Raw genomic sequence first — 22,068 nt, 5'->3', positions numbered from 1 at the left:
CTCGTCACTGGCCCACCTGTCCCACAAGTAAGCAATCCGCTCACGCGGCGATATGCCAGCTCTTCACGGAGCGGTTTGGAATGTGAGATGTCCCTCTTGGTCCTAGAAATGTAGCGTGGAGTATGTGACATTTGCCCTTGGCGGCTTGAGAAGGTAAAACCGTTCCCCGAAGTGACCCTCTTTAACCTATTTGTAGTGATACTTGTTTGAGGGAGAAGTGATGGAAAGCTGTTGACCGTTGGGGTAATGAAAACCATTTTGCCCGAACACCCCCTTACCGCACTTCTTCTCTATCTTGGTTCCTGTTCCACGTTCACGTCCTTACGATAGCCAGAGACCACGCGCGCTCTCAGGGGCTGTGCAAACACAAGTCAGAATTCAGCCATCTCCCCTCTGCACAGGGAGACATTTTTTCTTTACCTGTTGACATGGAAAAGAGATTTATTTTATCCCTTGTTTCATAGTGCTGTGTTTTTGTCTCTGTAAGGGCAAGACGATCAGTACACTAAAATTACACTGCGTTAAAAAGAAAGAAAACCCGGACAAAAGCGAACGAGGAAGCGAATGGCATCTGTGATCGTAGTCCACGGTGGCTTTAATGACAGCACAGTGTCCTACTGGCTCAGAATATCCTAGGAAAGGTCTTGTGTGCAGTGAGGAGAACATGGTAACAGTATTGGGACAAGAAAGGAGAAGGATGGAGGGGTGGATCTGGGTACAAGATTAAATTGAGTTTTAGCAAAAGAAGCAATACACATTTCTCCATCCAAAAAAAGTGAATGAAGTGATGAGAATCTGGGAGCCCATCTTTCTTGGAAGAGAAGACTGAAAAAAATCTGAAAAAAAAGAAAACCAGGAAAAGGAAGAAAGAGAGAGAGAGAGAGAGAGAGAATCCTGAAAGGTGGAACTGTTTATCTCTACTCTAAATTATTAAGTACTTATTTTCAAATTCGACTCTCAGGGATCAAGAGGCAGATTTACTTTTCTTAATCCCAAGTTTGTTATTGTTGTGTTGTTTTTTTCATTTCATAGAACATTCTGCTGATGCTTTAAACGTTGACAGCAGGGCCCATGAGCATTTGGTCACCATGGAAGTGAGGGGGTCCATGAGGCTGTCCAGCAAGCATTTGTGACGGGAAGTGAGGTGCTTCTGGGCACAATCTGTGGGGGAATGTCCCACACTAAGACACTGAGCATTTGGGGTTAGAGGTGTAGCTGTGGGGTCAACTGAGTCAAGTGTCATGGAAAGGCACTTGAGAGAGTCTACTGTGTGTGGAACATAACTGTTAGGACTTTTGTCACAGAAACATTAATAACACAGTTGAGGGGGGGAAATTGTTAATGCTAGAAAATGAGACCATGGGGGCGCCTGGGTGGCGCAGTCGGTTAAGCGTCCGACTTCAGCCAGGTCACGATCTTGCGGTCCGTGAGTTCGAGCCCCGCGTCGGGCTCTGGGCTGATGGCTCAGAGCCTGGAGCCTGTTTCTGATTCTGTGTCTCCCTCTCTCTCTGCCCCTCCCCCGTTCATGCTCTGTCTCTTTCTGTCCCAAAAATGAATAAACGTTGGAAAAAAAAAAATTAAAAAAAAAAAAAAAAAGAAAAGAAAATGAGACCATGAACGCTGAGTGAGGATGACTATTCTAGAAATCTAAGCCCTGGGGGAGCCTGGGTGGCTCAGTTGGTTAAGCATCCGACTCTCCGTTTCAGCTCAGGTTATAATCTCACAGTCGTGGGATTGAGCCCTGCTCAGGCTCTGCACTGACCGTATGGAGCCTGCTTGGTATATTCTCTCTCTCTCTCTCTCTCTCTCTCTCTCTCTCTCTCTCTCTGTCTCTCTGTCTCTCTCCCTCTGTCTCTCTCTCCCCAAAATAAATAAACTTTTAAAAGATGTTTATTTATTTATTTTGGGGAGAGAGAGACTGTAAGCAGGGGAGGGTCAGAGAGAAATGGAGAGAGAGAGACTTCCAAGGAGATTCTGCAGCATCAGCACAGAGCCCAATGCAGGGCTCAAACCCACAAACCGTGAGATCATGATCTAAGCCAAAAACCGAGAGCCTGACACTTTACCACCTGAGCCACCCAGGGGGCTCCAATAAATAAACATTTCTTTAAAAAAGAAATATTAGCTCTGAAGGAAAAAGAAAAATCAATTTTACTTTAGATTTAAATGCATTTAAAAATGCACACATGGGGTTTGGGTCATGTGGGTAGCAAGGTTTTTAATGATCTCAAACTCACCCTGAAACTAAAACGGACGAACTATGATGACAGAGGAAAAAGCACGTGGACGAGACCTTCGGCAGCACCCAGTGGAACGTGGACATGAGTGGGTGTGGATGAAGTGTGGACAGCAGTAGGGGCACGGGAACAAAGCAGTGTCACAGAAGTGGCGGGAGGCGAGGTGGGGAAGACCTGCGAGACTCCACAGTCGCAGATCGGCAAAATAGTCAGCAAACAGTTCTCTCCAAAGCAGAGGGCCAGCCCTTGGGTGGGCCCCTGGGGCAATGGGTGTAGGAGTATTCACGGCACTCAGACCTACCCGAGTTTTGAGTTGAAGACGAGTGTGGAAGGACCATGAGAGTAGTCTGTGGTGATTGCATCGCTCAGTGGTGGCCCAGCTCCTTGAAGACCTCACAGGTGTTCATTCAGCAAATACTCCTTTCAGACTCCTTTCAGAAGAACAGGAAGTCACCCTGATGGAAACTGCTGGGTTTAGCAGTAAAATGGAGTCAGAGTGACTCAGCATTACTAAAGGTGACAGAGAGAGAAGGCTCAGGGGAAGGCCTGGAGGAAGCCCATCCTCTAAAATACTATAATGGGGTGCTCTCTAGACCCTAGTGTCCTTTAAAGATCCCCAAAAAAGGGACCATGGCTCCTTAGAAGAATGGTGGATTGCAGTGTCTCGGACAGGAAATGGATAAGATGAACCTGAAACATTAAGATTGTCAAAACGAGACAGGGGACATCTTCTGAAGGCGTTCTCGTTGGCCCAAAGTGTGATGAGTTGAATTTCAGAAATAACCGATGGCACGTGATTGGTGACCATTAGACATTTGAAAATCTTTTGAGTTCATTACAAATACGCACACGTACATATATATGCAGTAAAACCTTGGTTTGCAAGCATAATTTGTTCTGGAAACATGGTTGTAATCCAAAGCACTTGTATCTGAAAGCGAATTTCCCCATAAGAAGTGCTGGAGTCTCAGATGATTCATTCCACAACCCAAAAATATTCATATAAAAATGATTACAGGGCTGTACTATAATACAAAATAATAAAGACAATATAAAATAGGGGCGCCCAGGTGGCTCAGTCGGTTAAGCGTCTTGACTCTTCATTTCAGGTCAGGTCATGATCTTGTGGTTTGTGAGTTCCAGCTCCTCATCGGGCTCCGAGCAGGTAGCGTGGAGGCTGCTTGGGATTCTCTGTCTCCTTCTCTCTCTGCCCCTTCCCCCCTCATGCTCTCTCTCTCTCAAAAATAAATAAATAAACATTAAAAATATATTTTAAAAAAAGGAAATACAAAATATAAAGAAAAATAAACAAATTAACCTACACTTACCTTTGAAAACCTTCATGGCTGGTGTGAGGGAGACAAGAGAAAGGAAGTTTATTGTGTAGGACGACTTTCACTATCACTAACAGAATCACTGCTGCCTATTAGCTCAATGGAATCTTTTTCTTTTTGTGCAACTTTAACAAGGAACATATCCAATGACACTTGCTTTTGCTTCCTTGTGAGGATTTCGCAGAAATGTGACATTGCATTGTCGTTAAACAGATTCATTGCTTGCACTGCTACAGCCTTGCTTGGGTGGTGCTTTTCTACAAAATCTTGCACCATTTCCCACATTTTACACATCTCCCTGATCTCATCTGAACTGAGGGATTCCTCTGCCTTTTTCTCCTCCTCTGCAGATGAGATGCAGACATAGTCTTCTTACAAAATCTTGCAATTTTGGCCACTCACATACCTCACTCATACTTCTTGATCATTTCCTTCTTAACTTCCACCGTAATCATCTCCTTCTTGTTACCCCTTTTCTTTTCAACCTTTGTTTGCATGGGGGCCATTATATATGCTCACACACATGTTGACTACAGTACAGTATTAATAAACTTGTTATATGCTGTATTTAATGTAACTGGCAATTAGGCAGCAGAGGAAAGGGTCTATATCTGCAGGCAACCTGAGCTAGAATGAAGCAAAGCATCCCTAGCTTACTCTTGTACGGAAAAGTAAAGGGCTGTCCAGAGGTGCTTTGAAGTGATAAAAAATACACCAGTTCCAGTTGTGGGCACCTTCCAACGTTCTGAAAAATCACTGATTTCTGCCAAGCACCATGGCCTAAAGTCAAGCATCTGAGCATGGGAGACGATCACCCACAATCCTGCAGAGAGAGAGGGAGAGAGAGGGAGAGAGAAGAAGAAGAAGAAGAAGAAGAAGAAGAAGAAGAAGAAGAAGAAGGGAGGAGGAGGAGGAAGGAGGAGGAGAGGAGAAAAGAACCATTGGCTCAGTTGTGATCACATGATATTCGGCATCACCTACTGCTCGTATTACAAACATCGCTCATTTATCAAGTTAAAGTTTATTAGAAATATTTGCTCATCTTGCAGAATACTTGCAGAACAAGTTACTCACAATCCAAGGTTTTACTGTACTTGCATACTTAAGTTCATACATATACTTGGATACATGCACCCATATCTATTTAATGACAACAAAAGCAGCAATAGGAATCTCATTGGTCTACACAGAGGAAATTAGGGCATCACCACTTGGTTTTGGTAAGTGGTAGTTTAAAGAGAATCACAATTCTCCTGTCTTACCTATGACTACCGTATTTCAAAATGACCAAAGAATCCTAGTTCAGGAAGGATAGTTCTTATCTGCCAAATAATCACATCTACTGAAGTTGAAGGAAATATGACAATTAGAAAATCATTTAAACTCTTAATGAAATAGTCCAGATAAACTTCATTACCTGAACTTGCTGATGAACTTAGCATGACCAAAGATGAGAAAGCCACACGTGATATGGGTGCAAAGAGAGAGAGGTTGGGTGGCACATGGGTGGCTCAGTCGGTTAAGCATCTGGCTCTTCACTTGGGCTCAAGTCATGATCTCACAGTTTGTGGGTTCGAGACTCACACCGGGCTCTGTGCAACAGCGTAGACACTGCTTTGGATTCTCTGTCTCTCTCTCTCTCCCTCTCATGTGTTTGCTCGCTCTCTCTCCCTCAAAGTAAATTTAAAACAAAAGAAATAAAGAGGCTGAACCTGATCTAATCATATCATTAGAACTAAATTCCAGTTTATGAGGAAAATGGCCACAGAGGAACCCATTGAAAATTCAGAATTTGGGATTTGCTGCAAAACAGCCCACTGGCTTCTTCAGTAAGTTGAAGACATGAGAGAGAAAAGAAGGAGGACCTTCTCTGGATTAAAAGAGAATCAAGAGACATAGCTGTTAACCATAGAACAATCCAGACTTAATCAGATCAATTGTAAATAATAATAATAGTTAATAATGATGTGTTTTTAGCCCCTTGGGTAAAAATGAATTTGGAATAGATACTAAATGGTACCAAGAGGTTATTATTACTATTGTGTGTTACCGACCTTGTGGTTTTATGAGAAAACTTGTGTTTTTATTAGAGAAGCATACTAATGATATAGTGATAAGATGACAGACGTTCTATGATTTGACTCAGTGTGTCAACACCAAAAGCAAAGACTATAAAGAAGTAAACAGATAGATGATAAAAAAATTTTTTTGCTGCCTCTTGTGTCTGGGTGATGAATATGTTGGATGCATTATATTATTTTTTTCTAATTTTGGCGAGTTTGCAAATTTTTGCGATAACTGGTTTTTAAAATGTAGATACAGTTTGAAGACAAGGGGATGAAAATTAAATACGATGCTGTTTGTACTAATTTTATACATGAGCAAATATCCCTCCAAGAGCCTGTCACAAGGGTTGCTTAAATTGTATACTTAAAATACAGAAGAAATGCCCCACTCCTTTTTTGTAGTTTTATTGAGATTTAATTTACCATCCCTAAACTTCACCCACATTAACTATACAATTCAGTGATTTTAGTAAATACAGAAAGCTGTGCAACCATGGATGTCATCCAATTTTAGAACATTTCCGCCACCCAGAAAAATCCCTGGGGCCCATTTGAAGTCAATTCTAATTCCCATCTCCAGCTCCGGGCAACCAGTAATCTACTGCCTGTCTCTATAGATTTGTGTTTTCTGTATATTTCATATAAATTGTATCTTACAATTGTGGCTTTATATCATGCTTCGTTCACATAGCATGATCTTTTAAGGTCCATCCGTGTTGTAAGATGTATCCGTAGGTCACTCTTTTTATGGCTAAGTAATAGTCCATTGTATGTATATACACATCTCATTTAGTCCCTTCACTGATGGCCGTTGGGTTGTTTCCACTTATTGGGCTATTGTGAATCCTGCCTGAGGATCTAGTTTTTTCTCTACTTCCACTTGAGCCCTTGTTCTTGTTTGTGGTTTTTTATTAGAGCCATCCTAGTGGGTATGAAGCAGTAGAAACACTGTAAGTTTTTTTTTAATATAATTCTAATGTGTATTACCCCAGTGGCTAATTTTATGGAGCATCTTTCCATGTGCTTATTAGTCATTTGGTGTGTCGCCTTGGTGATTTATCTATTCAAATCTTTTGCCCATTTTTGAGTGAGTTGTTTCTTCTTATCATAGAGATGTCAGGGTTCTTTATATTTTTTGGAGATAGGCCTAATCAGAAATACTACTTGCAATAGTTCTTCTAATAGGTTGCTCCTTATTGTTTCTTATGGTATCTTGGAAAATATAAAATATTTAATTTTCATGATGTTTATATATTGATTTTTTTTTTTTTTTTGCCCCTGGTGTTTTGGTGTTGTATCTAAGAACTCTGCCAGACCCAAGGTCATGAAGATTTGTTGTAGCTCAAACGTTTAGATCTATCACCCACTTTGAGTTAATTTTTGTAGGTGTTGTGAGGTTACGACTTCTAAATTCTTCTTTTTGAAATGGATATCCAATTTTCCCATCCCTTCTTTTAACAAAGTCATTAGAATCATACAATGCTATCTTAAAATTCTATCAATGATTAGTTTCAGAATTATAAAATTTAAGTGAAATAATTGGGTATTGCTTTTTTGTGACTAGTGTTAGAAGTGGCAGCTTTTGGGGCGCCTGGGTGGCTCAGTGGGTTAGCCTCCAACTTCGGCTCAGGTCATGATCTCACAGCTTGTGAGTTCAAGCCCCACGTGAGGCTCTGTGCTGACAGCTCAGAGCCTGGAGCCTGCTTCGGATTCTGTGTCTCCCTCTCTCTCTCTCTGCTCCTTCCCCACTCATACTCTGTCTCTCAAAAATAAATAAATATTAAAAAATGTAAAAAAGGAAATAAAAGGAAAGAAGAAAGATAAGAGTGAACCCTCTTGTTTCCTGGGTTGTGAGCTTCTCCTGTGGAAAAACTTCTAACTCCTCCTACCAAAGGAGTGAACCTTCTTTGTGTCACCTTCTCCAGCACCAAACACTACATCCCACTCTAAACAGAGCAACAGATTTTATAACTCTGTAGTCCATAAGAAAGTAACTTCCTCTTCAAGACTCTTCCAAATCTGTCTGTAACTTCCATCAGGAGGGTATTGAAGCAATAAGGCCTCTGCTGGCAAGGGCTCCTTGCTGTTGTGGCCTCTTAGGTCTATAATCCCTCTGGAGCCCATACCCAGACAGTGTAGGAAATGTGAGTGTAAGTAATTATGGGCTATGGAATTTTTCAGTTACAGTGAATGAACCACAGAAGAGTCCTAGAAACTCGGTTGGTCACATATCCTTTACGAGATCATTAGGTTCCCTCATTGTATCCCATGAGAACATTCACGTTGTTCTTATAAAGCTCCAGGGAGGTGAGAAGAGCAGCGGGTTTGTCATGGATTTCATCTCTGATGATTGTAAGGGAAGCAGCTTCAGCTCAGTGGGTCTGCCATTTTCCCATGGTCTATTGGTCGTCCCTGGTGGCTATGGAATCACAGCACCTTCAAGAGGACATTCCACATGGTTCTTGGATACAATAGAGGGTATCCAGCCCTTTGCTTTGGGGGTTACTGCAGGTACATTGAAATAGGCACAGTGCTTTTCTAACTAAGGCGAAGATAAGAAGATTTCAGGAACCAGGAGCCCATATCTGTTCTTTATCCTTACGGAGACCAGTGTGACCACCCATGTGTGTGGTCCAGTGCAAGTTCAGAACAGGAAGAATAAAAGAGCAAGGAGACTTTTATTTTGGGCACCCAAAAGGGGATCTCTATTTTTACATTCTTAATAATATTCCTTGAGAATATCAATTCCTCAAAGCAAGCTTAGACATTGAGCTGGGTGGTTTCCACTGACCCACTTCTTGAGAGTATTTGGTCCCTTTCCTCATTGGGCTCAAGAGTTTATAAAACCAGCTAAACATCATTTGGGAGAACAGGTGAATTAGACACTGTCATAATGTCAAACAACTATTTCTGCTACTGTTGTTCTTTGGAAAGGAGAAGTCTGACATCGTCTGGTTATAGAACAATCCAATTTCTGGCCTGGGCCAACAATTCCGGTAGAAGCTTGCTGATTCTAAAGTTCTTCATTATTTAGTGGGAAATGAAAAGTAGAACCCTTTCTGCTGCCACCTTCTGAAGATTTTGAGCAGAAGAAATATATATGAATAGGGCTTTTCTTTCTGTTCTTTAATAGAAACTTGAAGATCTGTCGTCAATAGTTAGTATGACGTATAGAATTTAACTTATACATGAGGTCCTCTGATTCTAAATGGCCACTTCAACTCATTCACTGTGTCTAATAAGAGTTTTTCTTTCTTCCTCAGACCCAGCGAACTCAGCCCCATCCATACTGGATGGGTTTGATCATCGCAAAGCCATGGCAGGGCAGCGTGTGGAGTTGCCTTGCAAAGCGCTTGGGCATCCTGAGCCAGATTATCGCTGGCTGAAGGACAACATGCCCCTGGAACTTTCTGGAAGGTTTCAGAAGACCGTGACAGGGCTGCTCATTGAGAACACTCGTCCTTCAGACTCAGGCAGCTATGTGTGTGAAGTTTCCAACAGATACGGAACTGCTAAGGTGATAGGCCGCCTGTACGTGAAACGTAAGTTGGAGGGTAGCTTGGAACAGTGATGTTGGCTGCCATTGATGGAGCTCTTGATACAAGATGACTTCCAGGCTCTTGCTATAGCCTTCCATTAATCCTCACAACAGTCCTGCTGAGACCAATATTACCCCATTTTGCAGATGAGGAAATGAATGCTCAGACAGATTGCTCAAGATTACACAGCTGGGGTGTTTGGATTTAGGATGGGAATTCAGGTTTATCTGAACCTCCAAGCTTTCCATCAGGCCACAGACTATGTATCTGAGATCCCATTACCTAGTTGTTGAATTAACAATGGCCAGCCTGTCTGAACACTGACGGAGGAAGAGGGGCGGGCTTGTGATGTCCCTGCAAGGGATGGTAGTCCGATCACGGTGGGTGTCCTTGGCTGGCTTTCAGATGCTACTTTATGTTCCTGAATGGGGCTATTATCCACAGAAATATGGAGCTCTAAATTATCAAAATATTGGACTTAGACGCATTATTACATATCATTTAATTCAAATATGGTGGGTGTATTTCATCTCTAATTGGTTTGTAGTGACTGTCTTGAGAAGGATGCTGAAGGCAGACCCCAGAGGAAGGAGGGGTGTGACCACAGTGAGGAGCACTCTAATCTAGTCAAACACCCTCCATTTTACTCACGCAGAAACCAAATCAATGCGAGTCACGTGACCACAATTGAGCGGCAGGGCTTTGGTCAAAGCAAGTGGCTCTGAGATGCCACTAGAACATTCTTTTCATAGTGTATGATTTTACATATTACATACGATAAAATATTTTTTTTATCTGATGAACTGACTGATCAAGCTAAGTCATAAGAGTTGGCATTGAAAGGGAGGCATTCTCTTGACCTGGATTTTTCCAACCCCATGCCTATTAATGCAACTGCCTGTTCCAGTGTCACTCTGGGTGTGGACTGTTCTAGCACAATACCACCCCAACAGAATATGTTAAATATCCCAGTGATTGCTTGGAACCAGCTGCCCAGGGTGAGTCCTGAGAATATCATGAAAACGTCTTTAGGCTGGGCTTCAGAAGAAATGGAAGATAAGTTCCGCACAGCTCTATTTCTGAAACTGAAGAAACTTCCAGTTGCAATGATGCAGTACTGGATGGCAAGGAAGAAGTGTCCCCACAGGTTCAAAACCTCCTCTGTGTTAAAACACCTTTCATGGCTCCCCATTTCCTGCTGAATAAGTTTACATCTTAGGGTATTATCAAAATCATTGTAAGTAAGCCTGTCTGGTGATATTGCCCATACTTTTGCTTGAAAGAAAACTGACCAACTCCTGTTACATTTAAATTCTTCCTATTCCATGTATAAAGCCATCCCTATCCTGACCACAGGTCGCACTCCTCCCTCCACATGGAAGAGGGTTTTCAAATACTTGAAGGTCTAAACTTTCTGTCTTTCTAACCCCAGTGCAGTGCCCTCCCCAATGACACCCCCTGTCCCAACCATCTCAGGCTGAGCTCTCAGTGTTTAATTTATTGCTTTCTCATTTATCAAAATCTACACTTTAGAAGTTATTTGCGGAAAAGTGTTAATTCTGACTGTACTTGGTTTTCACCCTTGTACTCTTTTGCCACATCTGGACAAGTCCTGAAGTGCCCCTCAAATGTTCCCCAGCTCCCTCTGACTTCATGACTTCTGTCTTTCTTCTCTAGACAGAAAGCATTCTCTTGGGTTCTAAATCCAAAACCCTCTCTTCTCCCGTCTCTTCTCCTCTGGTGCTCTCTTTATTCATAGGGCTCTAGATTCCTCCCCTCTGAGAACAAGCTTGGATCTGCAGCCTTAGCCTGGCTTCCTTCCTGAGTGTTAGACAGCATGTCTCCCAATTTTAGATCAGATGTGCCACTGGCATTTCAACACAGCAGCATCGCAAAACAAACTCTCCACCATCTCTACCTGGTCAATGGCTCTTCTTATTTGAGATGTCTTCCCCACTCCCGAGCCCCCTAAATGCAGGCTTTAAATCCTGGATCCTCCTTAAGCCTTTCCTTTCTGAGTCCAAGTCCTGCCAAGTCCTATAGATTGTAGCTCATGGTGCTTCTTAGCCACCCTCCCCACGCCCCTCCTGTCCTAGATTGAGACTTAACTGCACCTCACCTAGACATTTGCAGTGCCCCCTTGCTGAACCAATTTCCCCACTCCACTTTGTGCAATACGGTATGATCAATCAGTTCTCCTAAAAATGCGTTTGACTATAAACTCACTTGCAAAAAATTCTTGAATGCTTCCTTTAGCCCCCTCTGACTTAATTCCAAGATCGTGAAGCCTTTTGAAATCTTGTTCCAGATTGCCTTCGGAATTTTTCTCCCATAATTTTCCTACAGAGATTCTGTGTCGTGTCCAAAGTGAACAGGCACACTCTCCTTGTGACAACGGCTATGCTTCATGCCCTAGTTCACAAAATGCCCTTTCTTTCCAGCTGGCCTCAGCTCTGTTCATCGTTGGTATCTAAGGAATTTCCTGATCTTTCTACCAATCCCCTTCCACATGGTATATGTCTCTGATGGACCCTGTATCACTTCTTGGCTACTATATTAACTCTTGTATTTGTCTCATCTGCCGAAAGACCGAACTTCTTGGAACCAGAGACTTCGTGGTGTGGTGACAGGAGATGTCAGGAATAATTGGGGTAAAAAATGGTTTTAGCTATTTACCGCTTGAGTGGATTTGCTTCAGTTAATTAATCTCTCTGAACAACCACTTCTTCGTCTGTAAAATGGATATGATAAGGCAAAACATGCAGGACTGTGGGAAGACTGACTTATATAATGTACAAAAGAAGTGTAATAATTTTATGGCACATGCCAGGTGCACCATGAATATAATTCATCTCTGTCTTACCTGTAGCATTAACCCTACTTTTGGCTTCTATCAGATGTTCAGTGAATGAACTTGCTACATAAGATTGGGTTTGTTTTTGTTTCATTGGTCACAAAGTCTAATATCAACCTATTTTCTTACAGCTGTGTGTTATGGGCCTTGGTTGAGCCACAAAGGGGGGTATGAGCAGGTGTTATGACTGTGTGAGAATGGTCCAGAGAAACCCGTCAGTGCTACCGTGGGACAAGGCAAATAGGATGTAAATGTTCCAATACCTGTGTCCTTATTGGTGGCCAGAACTTGGCATTTCTTATTGTCAGTGGGTGAATCTCCACACTTACCCAGTGAGAAAGCAGTTTGACCAAATGTTGGTCTGTTTGCCACACAGAGAAAAAAGGCCAGGAAAAAAAAAAAAAAACAAAGAGTAAAGAGGGTGCTCCTGAACAAAATGGCGCACTATGGAATAATCCAGAACATAAGAACTGTGTAGCATTGCTTACAATGATGCATTTGCTTTGTCAGAAGCTCAGGATGTTGTTGAAATGATGTCTACATATGTGATGTTCTTACCTTCTTTTTTTTCTCTCACCAAAATTTCCAGAGCCACTGAAAGCTACCATCAGCCCCAGGAAAGTTAAAAGCAGCGTGGGTAGCCAGGTTTCCTTGTCCTGCAGCGTGACAGGCAGTGAGGACCAGGAACTCTCCTGGTACCGAAACGGTGAAATCCTCAACCCTGGAAAAAATGTGAGGATCACAGGGATCAACCACGAAAACCTTATAATGGATCACATGGTCAAAAGTGACGGGGGCGCATACCAGTGCTTTGTGCGCAAGGATAAGCTGTCCGCTCAAGACTATGTGCAGGTGGTCCTTGAAGGTCAGTGGGCCTTGTTATAGGGTTCAGCTGCAAAAGAACCCAAACGCAGAGCACTCAGAAGAATGATGAAGCAGTGCTGATAACTCCCAGTGTTAGGATTTCTGTCTGTCTGGCTAGCTAATAACTCGGCCCTGGTTTCTCAGGATACGCCGGGCTAATAAGAGACCAAGTGTTGGTGAAAGTTATAAATGGTAGAAGTCATAAAAGTAACTTCACATAAAGTTAAGTAACATAAATGTCGCCCACTCATGTGTTTAGTTACTTGTCAAGTTACAGACCTCAGAAACGTGGAACATACAGTTTGGTTGACGGTGTGTTGGCCCAGACTGGAGTTTCTCGATGATGCTTTGTTGGAAGAGCCATTTGATGTTACAGGGTGGTTACCAGCATCTCTGGCCTCTGCCCGCTAGATGCTAGCAGCATCCAAGATGTGACAACCGAAAATACCTCCAGACATTGCCAAATATCCCAGGGTTGGGGGTGGGGAGAGATAAGGAAATAACAGCCCCCAGCTGAGAAATACAATTTTATGGGCAAAGTGTAGGGTACAATTTCAGTATAGTACTTGGTGGAAAGAAAAAAAACAGCGTCTGGTTTGCACAGTTGTCACTGATCGGGTCCAGATATTCACCAATTTAGGTGAACAGAATTTGTGAGGAATGACCTCGGGTTATTATAGTAGGTTTCAGGTGTGTTGTTTTCTTTTCTTACTGTCCTGCTTACATCTTCAAGGTTATCAATCAGCCAGGGAAAAAAAGCTATCAAGGTAACATTCAAGTGAGACATACATTTGTCACCGGATAATTGAACAAGCTTTTGTCTGTGTATGTGTGTGTGTCTTATTGGAAATTCTGTCTTTACATATAATTTAAAATTCATTTGATGTCAGTTGATTAAAATAATGACGTGACTTTCGTATAGTCTAAAGAGAAAAAATATTTACATGTGAACGTTAATTTAAAATATGCCTTGATGCTCTTAGGGGATATTTCTGTTATTGTTTTTTTAACCTTAGCTTATTTTTAAGAAGAAGCGGTCTTAGCAATGAGATTCTTATTTTGATTCGGGCATTTTCTTGCAAACGGTTTTGGTTTTTTTTTTTTAAAGCAGAGGCGAAATTACCAGAAGGCTTGGGACTCATATTAAATGCCTGACACCGTGTTCCCCGTAATAATTAAGTACAGAAAGTAATCAATTTGTACAGAGCCAGTTTGGTGCTGCTGATGCACTATAGTCCTTACACAGCCACTATTTTTAGATTCTTTGTAGAAGAGGGACAGAGTACCTGTCTAGGCCTAGTTACCTTGGCAACTATCTCGTGTGACTAAGAAAACCTAAAGAGCATATTGATAATCCGTAATGATGTCGAAAGATTTCAGGTTATCAGAGAGTGACAGCAAGAAAGATTTCAAAGACACTCAGGTCTCACTGGGAAAATAATGTCTGCTTTCATCTCCAAAAAAGCCTGTCACTTGAATAAAAAAAAAAAAAAAAAAAAAAAAAAAAGGCGGGGCAGAGGAGCATAGCGAGCATTCTCATGGATTTATTTGTCGCGTGTCAGTTCCCATTCAGGACAAGAAGCTTCACTTTATTTTTTCTCTTCTGAGAGATGACAGTACGAATGTAGCAAAAGAGAGCAGAAGCGTAGTTATAAATACATATCTAGTATGCCTTAAAATGGACTCTAACTAGTATCCTTGGCTATCACCTCCTATTATTCCCATTGAAGTAGCTTTAGGTTAATGTAAATTATAAAAACTCACAATACTGTGAGCTGAGAATGACCACTGATATAAACGCAGAATCTGGGAGTATTTTCTAGGAGGCCAAAGAAACTGGGAGTTTTAAAAGAAACTGGAAGTCTGAAGAAACTGAAATCTGATAATTAGAGATTCAAGATCAAACCAGAGTAACTGGAGAATGGAACAATAAAAAAGAATAAGAACAGGCCTTACTTCAGAAAACGATAGAATAGCATGTATCAGATTAACCTGGAAGCAGATCAAAATTATGAACTTGGGGAAAAGCAAAACTGTATGTGGACACGGGAGAAACATGCAAGAGCGGGTGGAAAGGATTTGACCCATGAAAGAAGAGGAAAGGGTTAGGTGATATGTGCACTGATACCACTTTTCCCCTGAGGACAGTCCCCAGGCTTTGTGAGGTAGGAGGGGAAACCTCGAATACTAGAAGAAAAGCAGAAAGCTATAGTTCTATGGGATTGACATACAGAAGGACAAAAGGCTGCAATGTCAAATCACCTGCAGTTGAGGAAGATAAGTTGAAATTCCAGTAAGGAGGGAATTCCTTAAATTCCGAACAGTGGGGAGTCCTAAAATCTAAAGATAAACTTCCCTGAAAAACTTACTTGACACCCGGACTGGAAAATGTGGAAGATAATCCCAGTAAAAATTAAAAATAAAAATAAGTAGACATACAAAAAAGAGAAAGTAGGTAGTAGAAATAGACCTTGAGAGAACCCAGATGAATGTTAGACAAAGACTTAAAGACTTCTATTTAAAATATGGTCAATACCTTAGGGTCACCTGGGTGGCTCAGTCGGTTAAGCGTCCAACTCTTGATTTCAGCTCAGGCCATGATCTCACTGTTCCTGGGACTGAGTCCTGTGTTCAGCTCTGTGCTAACAGCATGGAGCCTGCTTGGGATTCTGTCTTTCCCTCTGCCCCTCTCCCCCACTCCCCCACTCATTCTGTCTCCTCTCTCTCTCTCTCAAAATAAGTAAACATCTTAAACGAACAAACAAATAAATAAAATATGTTCAATAAGGAAAATACGGGCGTAATGAATAATTATCTGGGAAAGACCGGAAGAGAAAATGAAAACTATGAAAAGGAACCAGTAGAAATATAAAAATTCAGTGTATTGGCTTTAATGGAAGATTGGAGAAGGAAGAAAGGATCAGTGAATTTGAAGATAAATTAGAATACATTATCCTGTTTGAAGCACAGAGAGAAGGAAATCTGCAAAGGAAGTGAGCAGCGTCTCAATGACATGGGACATTCATTAGATGGTCTGATCTCCATATAATTAGAAGTCCGGAAAAACAGAAGATTGAGACTGGGGAAGAAAAAAATATTTGAAGAAATAATGGTGACAGTTTTCCCAATTTTGGTATTAAAGTTACAGAGCCAAAAATCAGTAAATCTCAAGTATAAATATAATCACATGCAGACACATTATAAAGAGTCCTGTTGCTGAAAACCAAAGATAAATAAAAAAATCTTATAAATCTGAGAGAGGAGAACTCTTTTCTGTTTTTAATTTTTTTAAACATTTATTCATTTTTGAGAGTGAGAGAGACAGAGCATGAACAGGGGAGGGGCAGAGAGAGAGAGGGAGACACAGAATCTGAAGCAGGCTCCAGGCTCCGAGCTGTCTGCACAGAACCCAACGTGGGGCTTGAACTCACAGACTGAGATGAGAGTTCATGACCTGAGCTGAAGTCGGACGCTCAACTGACTGAGCCACCCAGGCGCCCCTGAGAGAGGAGAAATCTTAAGTAAAGGGAGATATCAGTACAAATGATGGATGACTTCTCATCAGATATTTTGGAGGACAGAAGACAGTGGAACAACATCTTTGAAATGTTGACAAGGATAAAAAAAAAAAATCCCTGTTGACCTAGGTTCCTATATCTGTGAAGAATAGTCTTTAAAAAACAGGGAAAGTAGATATTTTCAATAAACCAAAGCTGGAAGAATGTGATAGCAGAAGTTTTGACACATGAAGTCACTGAAGGCAAAAAGGAAATGACCTAAAATGGAAATGCAGATCTATAGGCATAAAGCCCATTAGAAAAGGCAGGAAATATGTTAGTAAGCATTCAGAATTTTTTTTCTCTTTTAATGTCTTTAAATAATAATTGACAAGTTACAAAATTATAACACTGTTTTATAGAGTTTGGGTATAAATAGATGTAATAACACAAAGCACAGAATATAAATGAAATTATTTGTGCTAGGGTTTTTACATTTCACATGAAGTAACGTAATTTTCACTTTTAGTACATGAAATCAAAATTATATAGATGCACACACACATATATTAGACATATGAATATTTATGTGTATAGATCTCTACATAAATATGTGTGTGTGTATATATATATATGTAGTGTGTGTATATACATGTATACATACACACACAAATATGTATATCTGTATCTATATCAATATAAAACTGAATTCGAATTTATCCCATAAGCGTACGATTGGCAAAACATAAAATCAAAATTTATGTATGTATAAGGCATCATATTAATAGAATATAGGAGAAAAACCAATTGATGACTTCAGTATATTCAGAAAACACCATTTGACAGGATTCAACATCCATTCAGAATAAAAAATTCTCAGGAAACTAGAAATGTAAGGAACTTCTTTGACCTAATGGCATTTATGAATTTATTTACTTAAATGATTTATTTATTCATACTTAATGGTTGAGGACTAAATATTTTTCCTTTAACATTGGGACTGAGGATGTTCACAAATACCTCTTCTATTCAACACTGTTCCAGAAGTCCTAGGTAGGCATGAATAATAAGTAAAATGCATAAAATTTGGAAAGGAAAAGTCTCAACTGTCTTTAATCACAGACCTTGTTGTTTACATGGAAAATTCCAAGTAATCTATAAAACAATTCCCAGATAAGTTTAGAAACTCAAGATACAAAAACACAATTTTTTTTGTCTTTATATAGTAGAAACCAACAATTGGAAAATAATATTTTAAAATTTCCATTTATATTAGGATAACACAAAAGATACTTGGGAATAAATTTAACAACAGATGTGAAAGATTTCAACATGTGAAACTATACAACTATACATTGCTAATATAGAATTGTGATGACCTAAAAAACTGGAAAATATACCATATTTAAGGACTAAAAAGCTAAATATTTTTAAGGTAGCAGTCCTCTGTATAATCAATGTAATCCTAACAAAAACCCCAACAGCGCAGAAAAGTGAAAGTCCAGGGACACCTAGGTGGCTCAGTTGGTTAAGTGTACAACTCTTTATATCGGCTCAAGGCATGATCTTGCAGTCGTGAGCTCGAGCCCCATGTTGAGCTCTGCACTGAGCATGAAGCCTGCTTGGGATTCTCTCTCTCCCTCTCTGTCTGCCCCCCCCCCCGTCTCTTCCTTTCTTCCTCTCTCAAAATAAATAAATAACCATTTAAAAAATAAAGAAAAATGGAAGTCCTATAGTCTAAGTTGATTTAAAAGACATGCATGAGAAAGTCAAAGGACTGAGAATTGTGCAATCTTTAAAAAAAAATAAAGTTGGAGGACTCATACTAGCTACATTAAACAATACAGATACATAAGTCAATAGAACATACTGGATGGTCTAGAATATGACCACACACATATATGATAAATTAATTTGCAAGAGAGTCCACAGTATTCCAAAGGTAAAGGAAAGTCTTTTTGACAAACAGTACTACACAATGAATGTAATAACAACAACAACAAAAAATGAATATCAATCCCTATCTCACACCTTATACCTTACACAGATTTAATTTGCTCTAAAATATAGACTGGGATGTAAAATCTCAAACTATGAAGTCTCTAAAAGGAAACATAGAAGAATTATTCATCGTCTGAATGGTAGGCAAAGCTTTCTTAGGATAAAGAAAGCAGTAAAAGTCAAATACACCATTAAGAAAATAAAAGGCAACTACAAACTGAAAGAAAACATTTTACATATGCAAAAACACACATCTATAATATATATATATATATATATATATATATATATATAATGTCTGGCACACATTTTATGTAACTAATATATCTGACAAGTATATTTGACCATTATAAGATACATGATAAATATTTGTTTTCAACATACATAAAGAACTCCTACAAATCAATAAAACGTAGTCTAACATAACCACAGACAAAAGATTTGAGTAGATATTTCACAAAAGGAGATACACAAATGGCCAATAAGCACATAAAGACAACATTATTTCCATGATACCCTTGCCAAAAATGCACAACCTGCATCTAATCATGACAAAACAGAAAAAACCCGGTGTGAACAACTGGCTATGGAGTAATTCTTCAAAATGTTAAAGCCAAAAAATACAGAAGAGACCAAAGAATGATCCAGATTGAAGGATGCATGCTAAGGAAGCATGACAGATAAATGGGATGTGTGGTACTGGTTGGGCTGGGAGAGAGAGCTGGGAGGGACATTGTTGGTCGGCAGACAGACTTGCCATATGGACTGTGTGTTAGGTGATAGAACACTTCCAAAGTTTCATTTCTTAATTTCGCTGCCTGTCCTATGGTAATAGTAGAATGTTTGCAGGATAGAGAACCCACACTCTAGGATTATATGGATTTGAAGTTCAAGAAGAGGCAAACAAAGTCACATTGAAAGAAATCAGGACAGTGATTCCCTCTGGTGAGAGGGGATTGGTTGAAAGGAACCCTGGGCAAGTTGTGGGGTCCTGAAACGCTTTATGTTGCAGTCATTTGGGTGGTTACACAGTGTACATATTTAACAAAACATTCTGCTTGTACACTTAAGATCTGTATGTGTCACTCTATGTAAACTGTATCTACAAAAAAAAGGTGTAACTGAAGAAAACAGTTACAAAACAGATTTTTAAAAAAGACACGTTTTCAGTGCATAGTGTAAAAATCAGTGCAAAGAAATATACAGCTCTGCACATTCAAAAAAAAAAGTTGAATTGTAAGATTAAATAAAATAACATTCCTCAGCATCGACAGCCGATTACGTACAAAGAATAACAATCATGGTGACGTCTCACTTCTCCGTAAATAAAGGCAGAGCATGCTGAAGCAGAGTGTGTGGTGTTCTAAGGGTAAAAACACAGGTTCTTTACTTTAATATTATGAAGCCCTTTTTTTCATCTTTGATACTAAGGCAAGATGCTTGCAAGTCAAGAACACTGCAATACTCCACTGTGGTTGCATGTGGGGAAAAAACATACTCAAGGGCCTTCTCCAGTCACCCAGGAGTTGGAATGAAATTGACATTCAGGAATTTGCAAGAGGAAAGACGGTAGAGGGCTCAGCAAAGCACCCCCATCAGGAGAACCCTACATGGCTGGTCCCTCTGGCCACAGAAATAGGCTTCCAGGTTTCCAGGGAGGAGGAGTGGGTGGGGCGGGGAGGGGGGGAGGGCAGAAAAAGAAACTCTTCAGGGGTACTTGTAAGTGTTAACAGTTATCTTTCTGTGATGGAATTGTGAGCTAGCTTCAGGTGTGTTTCCTCCATTTGTTTGCTTTCCAATTTGTCAGCAGTGAATATGTGTGTGTGTGTGTGTGTGTGTGTGTAAATATATATATATACATATATGTGAATATGTATGCATATATATGCATGCATTTATGATTGCTACCATACAGTATGAGGGAAATGGTTCATATATATGATGGAAAGACAATGGAGTATGAAAATTTTGTCTTTGTTGAAAATATTGGAAATTCCTGTGGAAAACTCCCTACGACCTAGATCTTACTTTGCCTGGGACAGTCTGAGGCTGTGCCTGCCTCCCTGGCATAATTACTTCTGGTATCTGTTTTGTTCTCAAAACGGTCCCATGTTGGATGATAAATTTGTACAGCCACCAACTTAAGACACTTACAGAGATATTTCTTACACACTGGAAGACTCAAAGTTTATTTGGCTTTGATCCCACTCTCAGAGTTTCCATGACATTTACATGGACTTCCCACTTATCATTAAAATTATAAAGGATGATTTTTTTTTAATTTTTTTATAAAGGATGATTTTTTATCAGAAAATAAATAAGGTGAACCTATCCGTCTGTCAGTCTTTCCTTTACTCCTCTGAACAAGTCCCTGGGGCATAAGCCCTAATTATCTCAGAAGTGGAAGGCTAAAGTGACCATTTGGAGGGGTGGGTTTCCTCTGTGTTTATAACATGTAATAGGGACCTAACAGTTCTAGATTGTGGACTTCTTGGGAGCTGACGTTGTGTAACTTGAGCATCTGGGTTGCATGATTGTTCTTAGGACAGTCAGCAAATGTATAGAAGTAATTTATTAAAGGTTGCTAACACTGTTGGCCTATTTTGAAAATGAAATCTTGCTCTGCTTGGAATTTAGCTCTAGCCATAAAACCAGACTTGCCTGTAGTGTTCAATGACCAGCATGTCTATCTCCTAACCATTACACAAATGTACTTGAAGGTCGTTTAATTATTTGTATGTGCCACTTCCTTCCATCCTTTGTCTTCCTGCAGACGGAACTCCCAAAATTATTTCTGCCTTTAGTGAAAAAGTGGTGAGTCCAGCAGAACCAGTCTCCCTCATGTGCAACGTCAAGGGAACTCCGTTGCCCACCATCACGTGGACCCTGGACGACGACCCGATCCTCAAGGGTGGCAGTCACCGCATCAGCCAGATGATCACGTCGGAGGGAAACGTGGTCAGCTACCTGAACATCTCCAGCTCTCAGGTCCGGGATGGGGGAGTCTACCGCTGCACTGCCAACAATTCGGCGGGAGTCGTCCTGTACCAGGCTCGAATAAACGTAAGAGGTGCTTGTCAAATCAGCTCCTCAAAAAAAACAAAAAACAAAAAACAAAAAAAAAAACCCAAAAAACAAAAAAAACCACATCTAACTCACTGTAGTGGAGAAGAAGGTTTCTGCATGCCCTGAGCTGAGTCTCGGAATGCCGAAAACAGATTCGCCGTTGCTTCCCATTTCCTACCCTCTCCTTTCGGCTCCAGAATGGCCCAGATTGGGTTCATGTGGGAAGTGGCATTTTGTTCTTTTCAGTCAGCTTGTTCTCTTTGTTACTCTTCGATTTGTCCACTTGATCTTTTCTTTCCCGGTTTATGCTCTGCACGCTCTTTTCCTTCCTCCTCCTCTTCTGTTCTTCCACATTCATGGTAAAGCTCCATGTACCTGGTATTTTAACTTACATTCATAGTGCACCATGGCATAACCTCCATCTTGATAAACCTACGTCATAGAGTTTGAAAATTGAATTGCTCCTGGTGTTTTCACAAAAAACAGCATGATTGTTCAGGGCGGACTAATTACTTTTTGTTGAAGAAATTGCCTCTTCTCTTGTAATTCAAGACGTTTTCATAGAAGTAGTTGATACTTAGAGTATTTAACACTCCTTTGATCCATTTGA

At 40.4% G+C, this 22,068-nt stretch overlaps 1 protein-coding gene across 1 annotated transcript in view; it reads left to right on the top strand.

Moving 5' to 3' along the window:
* Positions 1-8,953: 8,953 nt before the first annotated feature.
* The window catches only part of DSCAM (DS cell adhesion molecule), a 279,020-nt gene continuing 265,905 nt past the window's right edge, over positions 8,954-22,068 (top strand). Inside the window, exons 1-3 of the mRNA XM_032594599.1 lie at positions 8,954-9,179; positions 12,620-12,895; positions 21,166-21,462. Coding sequence (XP_032450490.1) covers positions 8,954-9,179; positions 12,620-12,895; positions 21,166-21,462 — 799 coding nt within the window. The remainder of the gene's footprint in view (positions 9,180-12,619; positions 12,896-21,165; positions 21,463-22,068) is intronic.

The sequence above is a fragment of the Lynx canadensis genome, chromosome C2, assembly GCF_007474595.2.
Source record: "Lynx canadensis isolate LIC74 chromosome C2, mLynCan4.pri.v2, whole genome shotgun sequence".
Taxonomy (NCBI): Eukaryota; Metazoa; Chordata; class Mammalia; order Carnivora; family Felidae; genus Lynx; species Lynx canadensis.
Note: the sequence above shows the minus strand (reverse complement) of the source record. Positions and strands in the feature narration are given on the sequence as shown.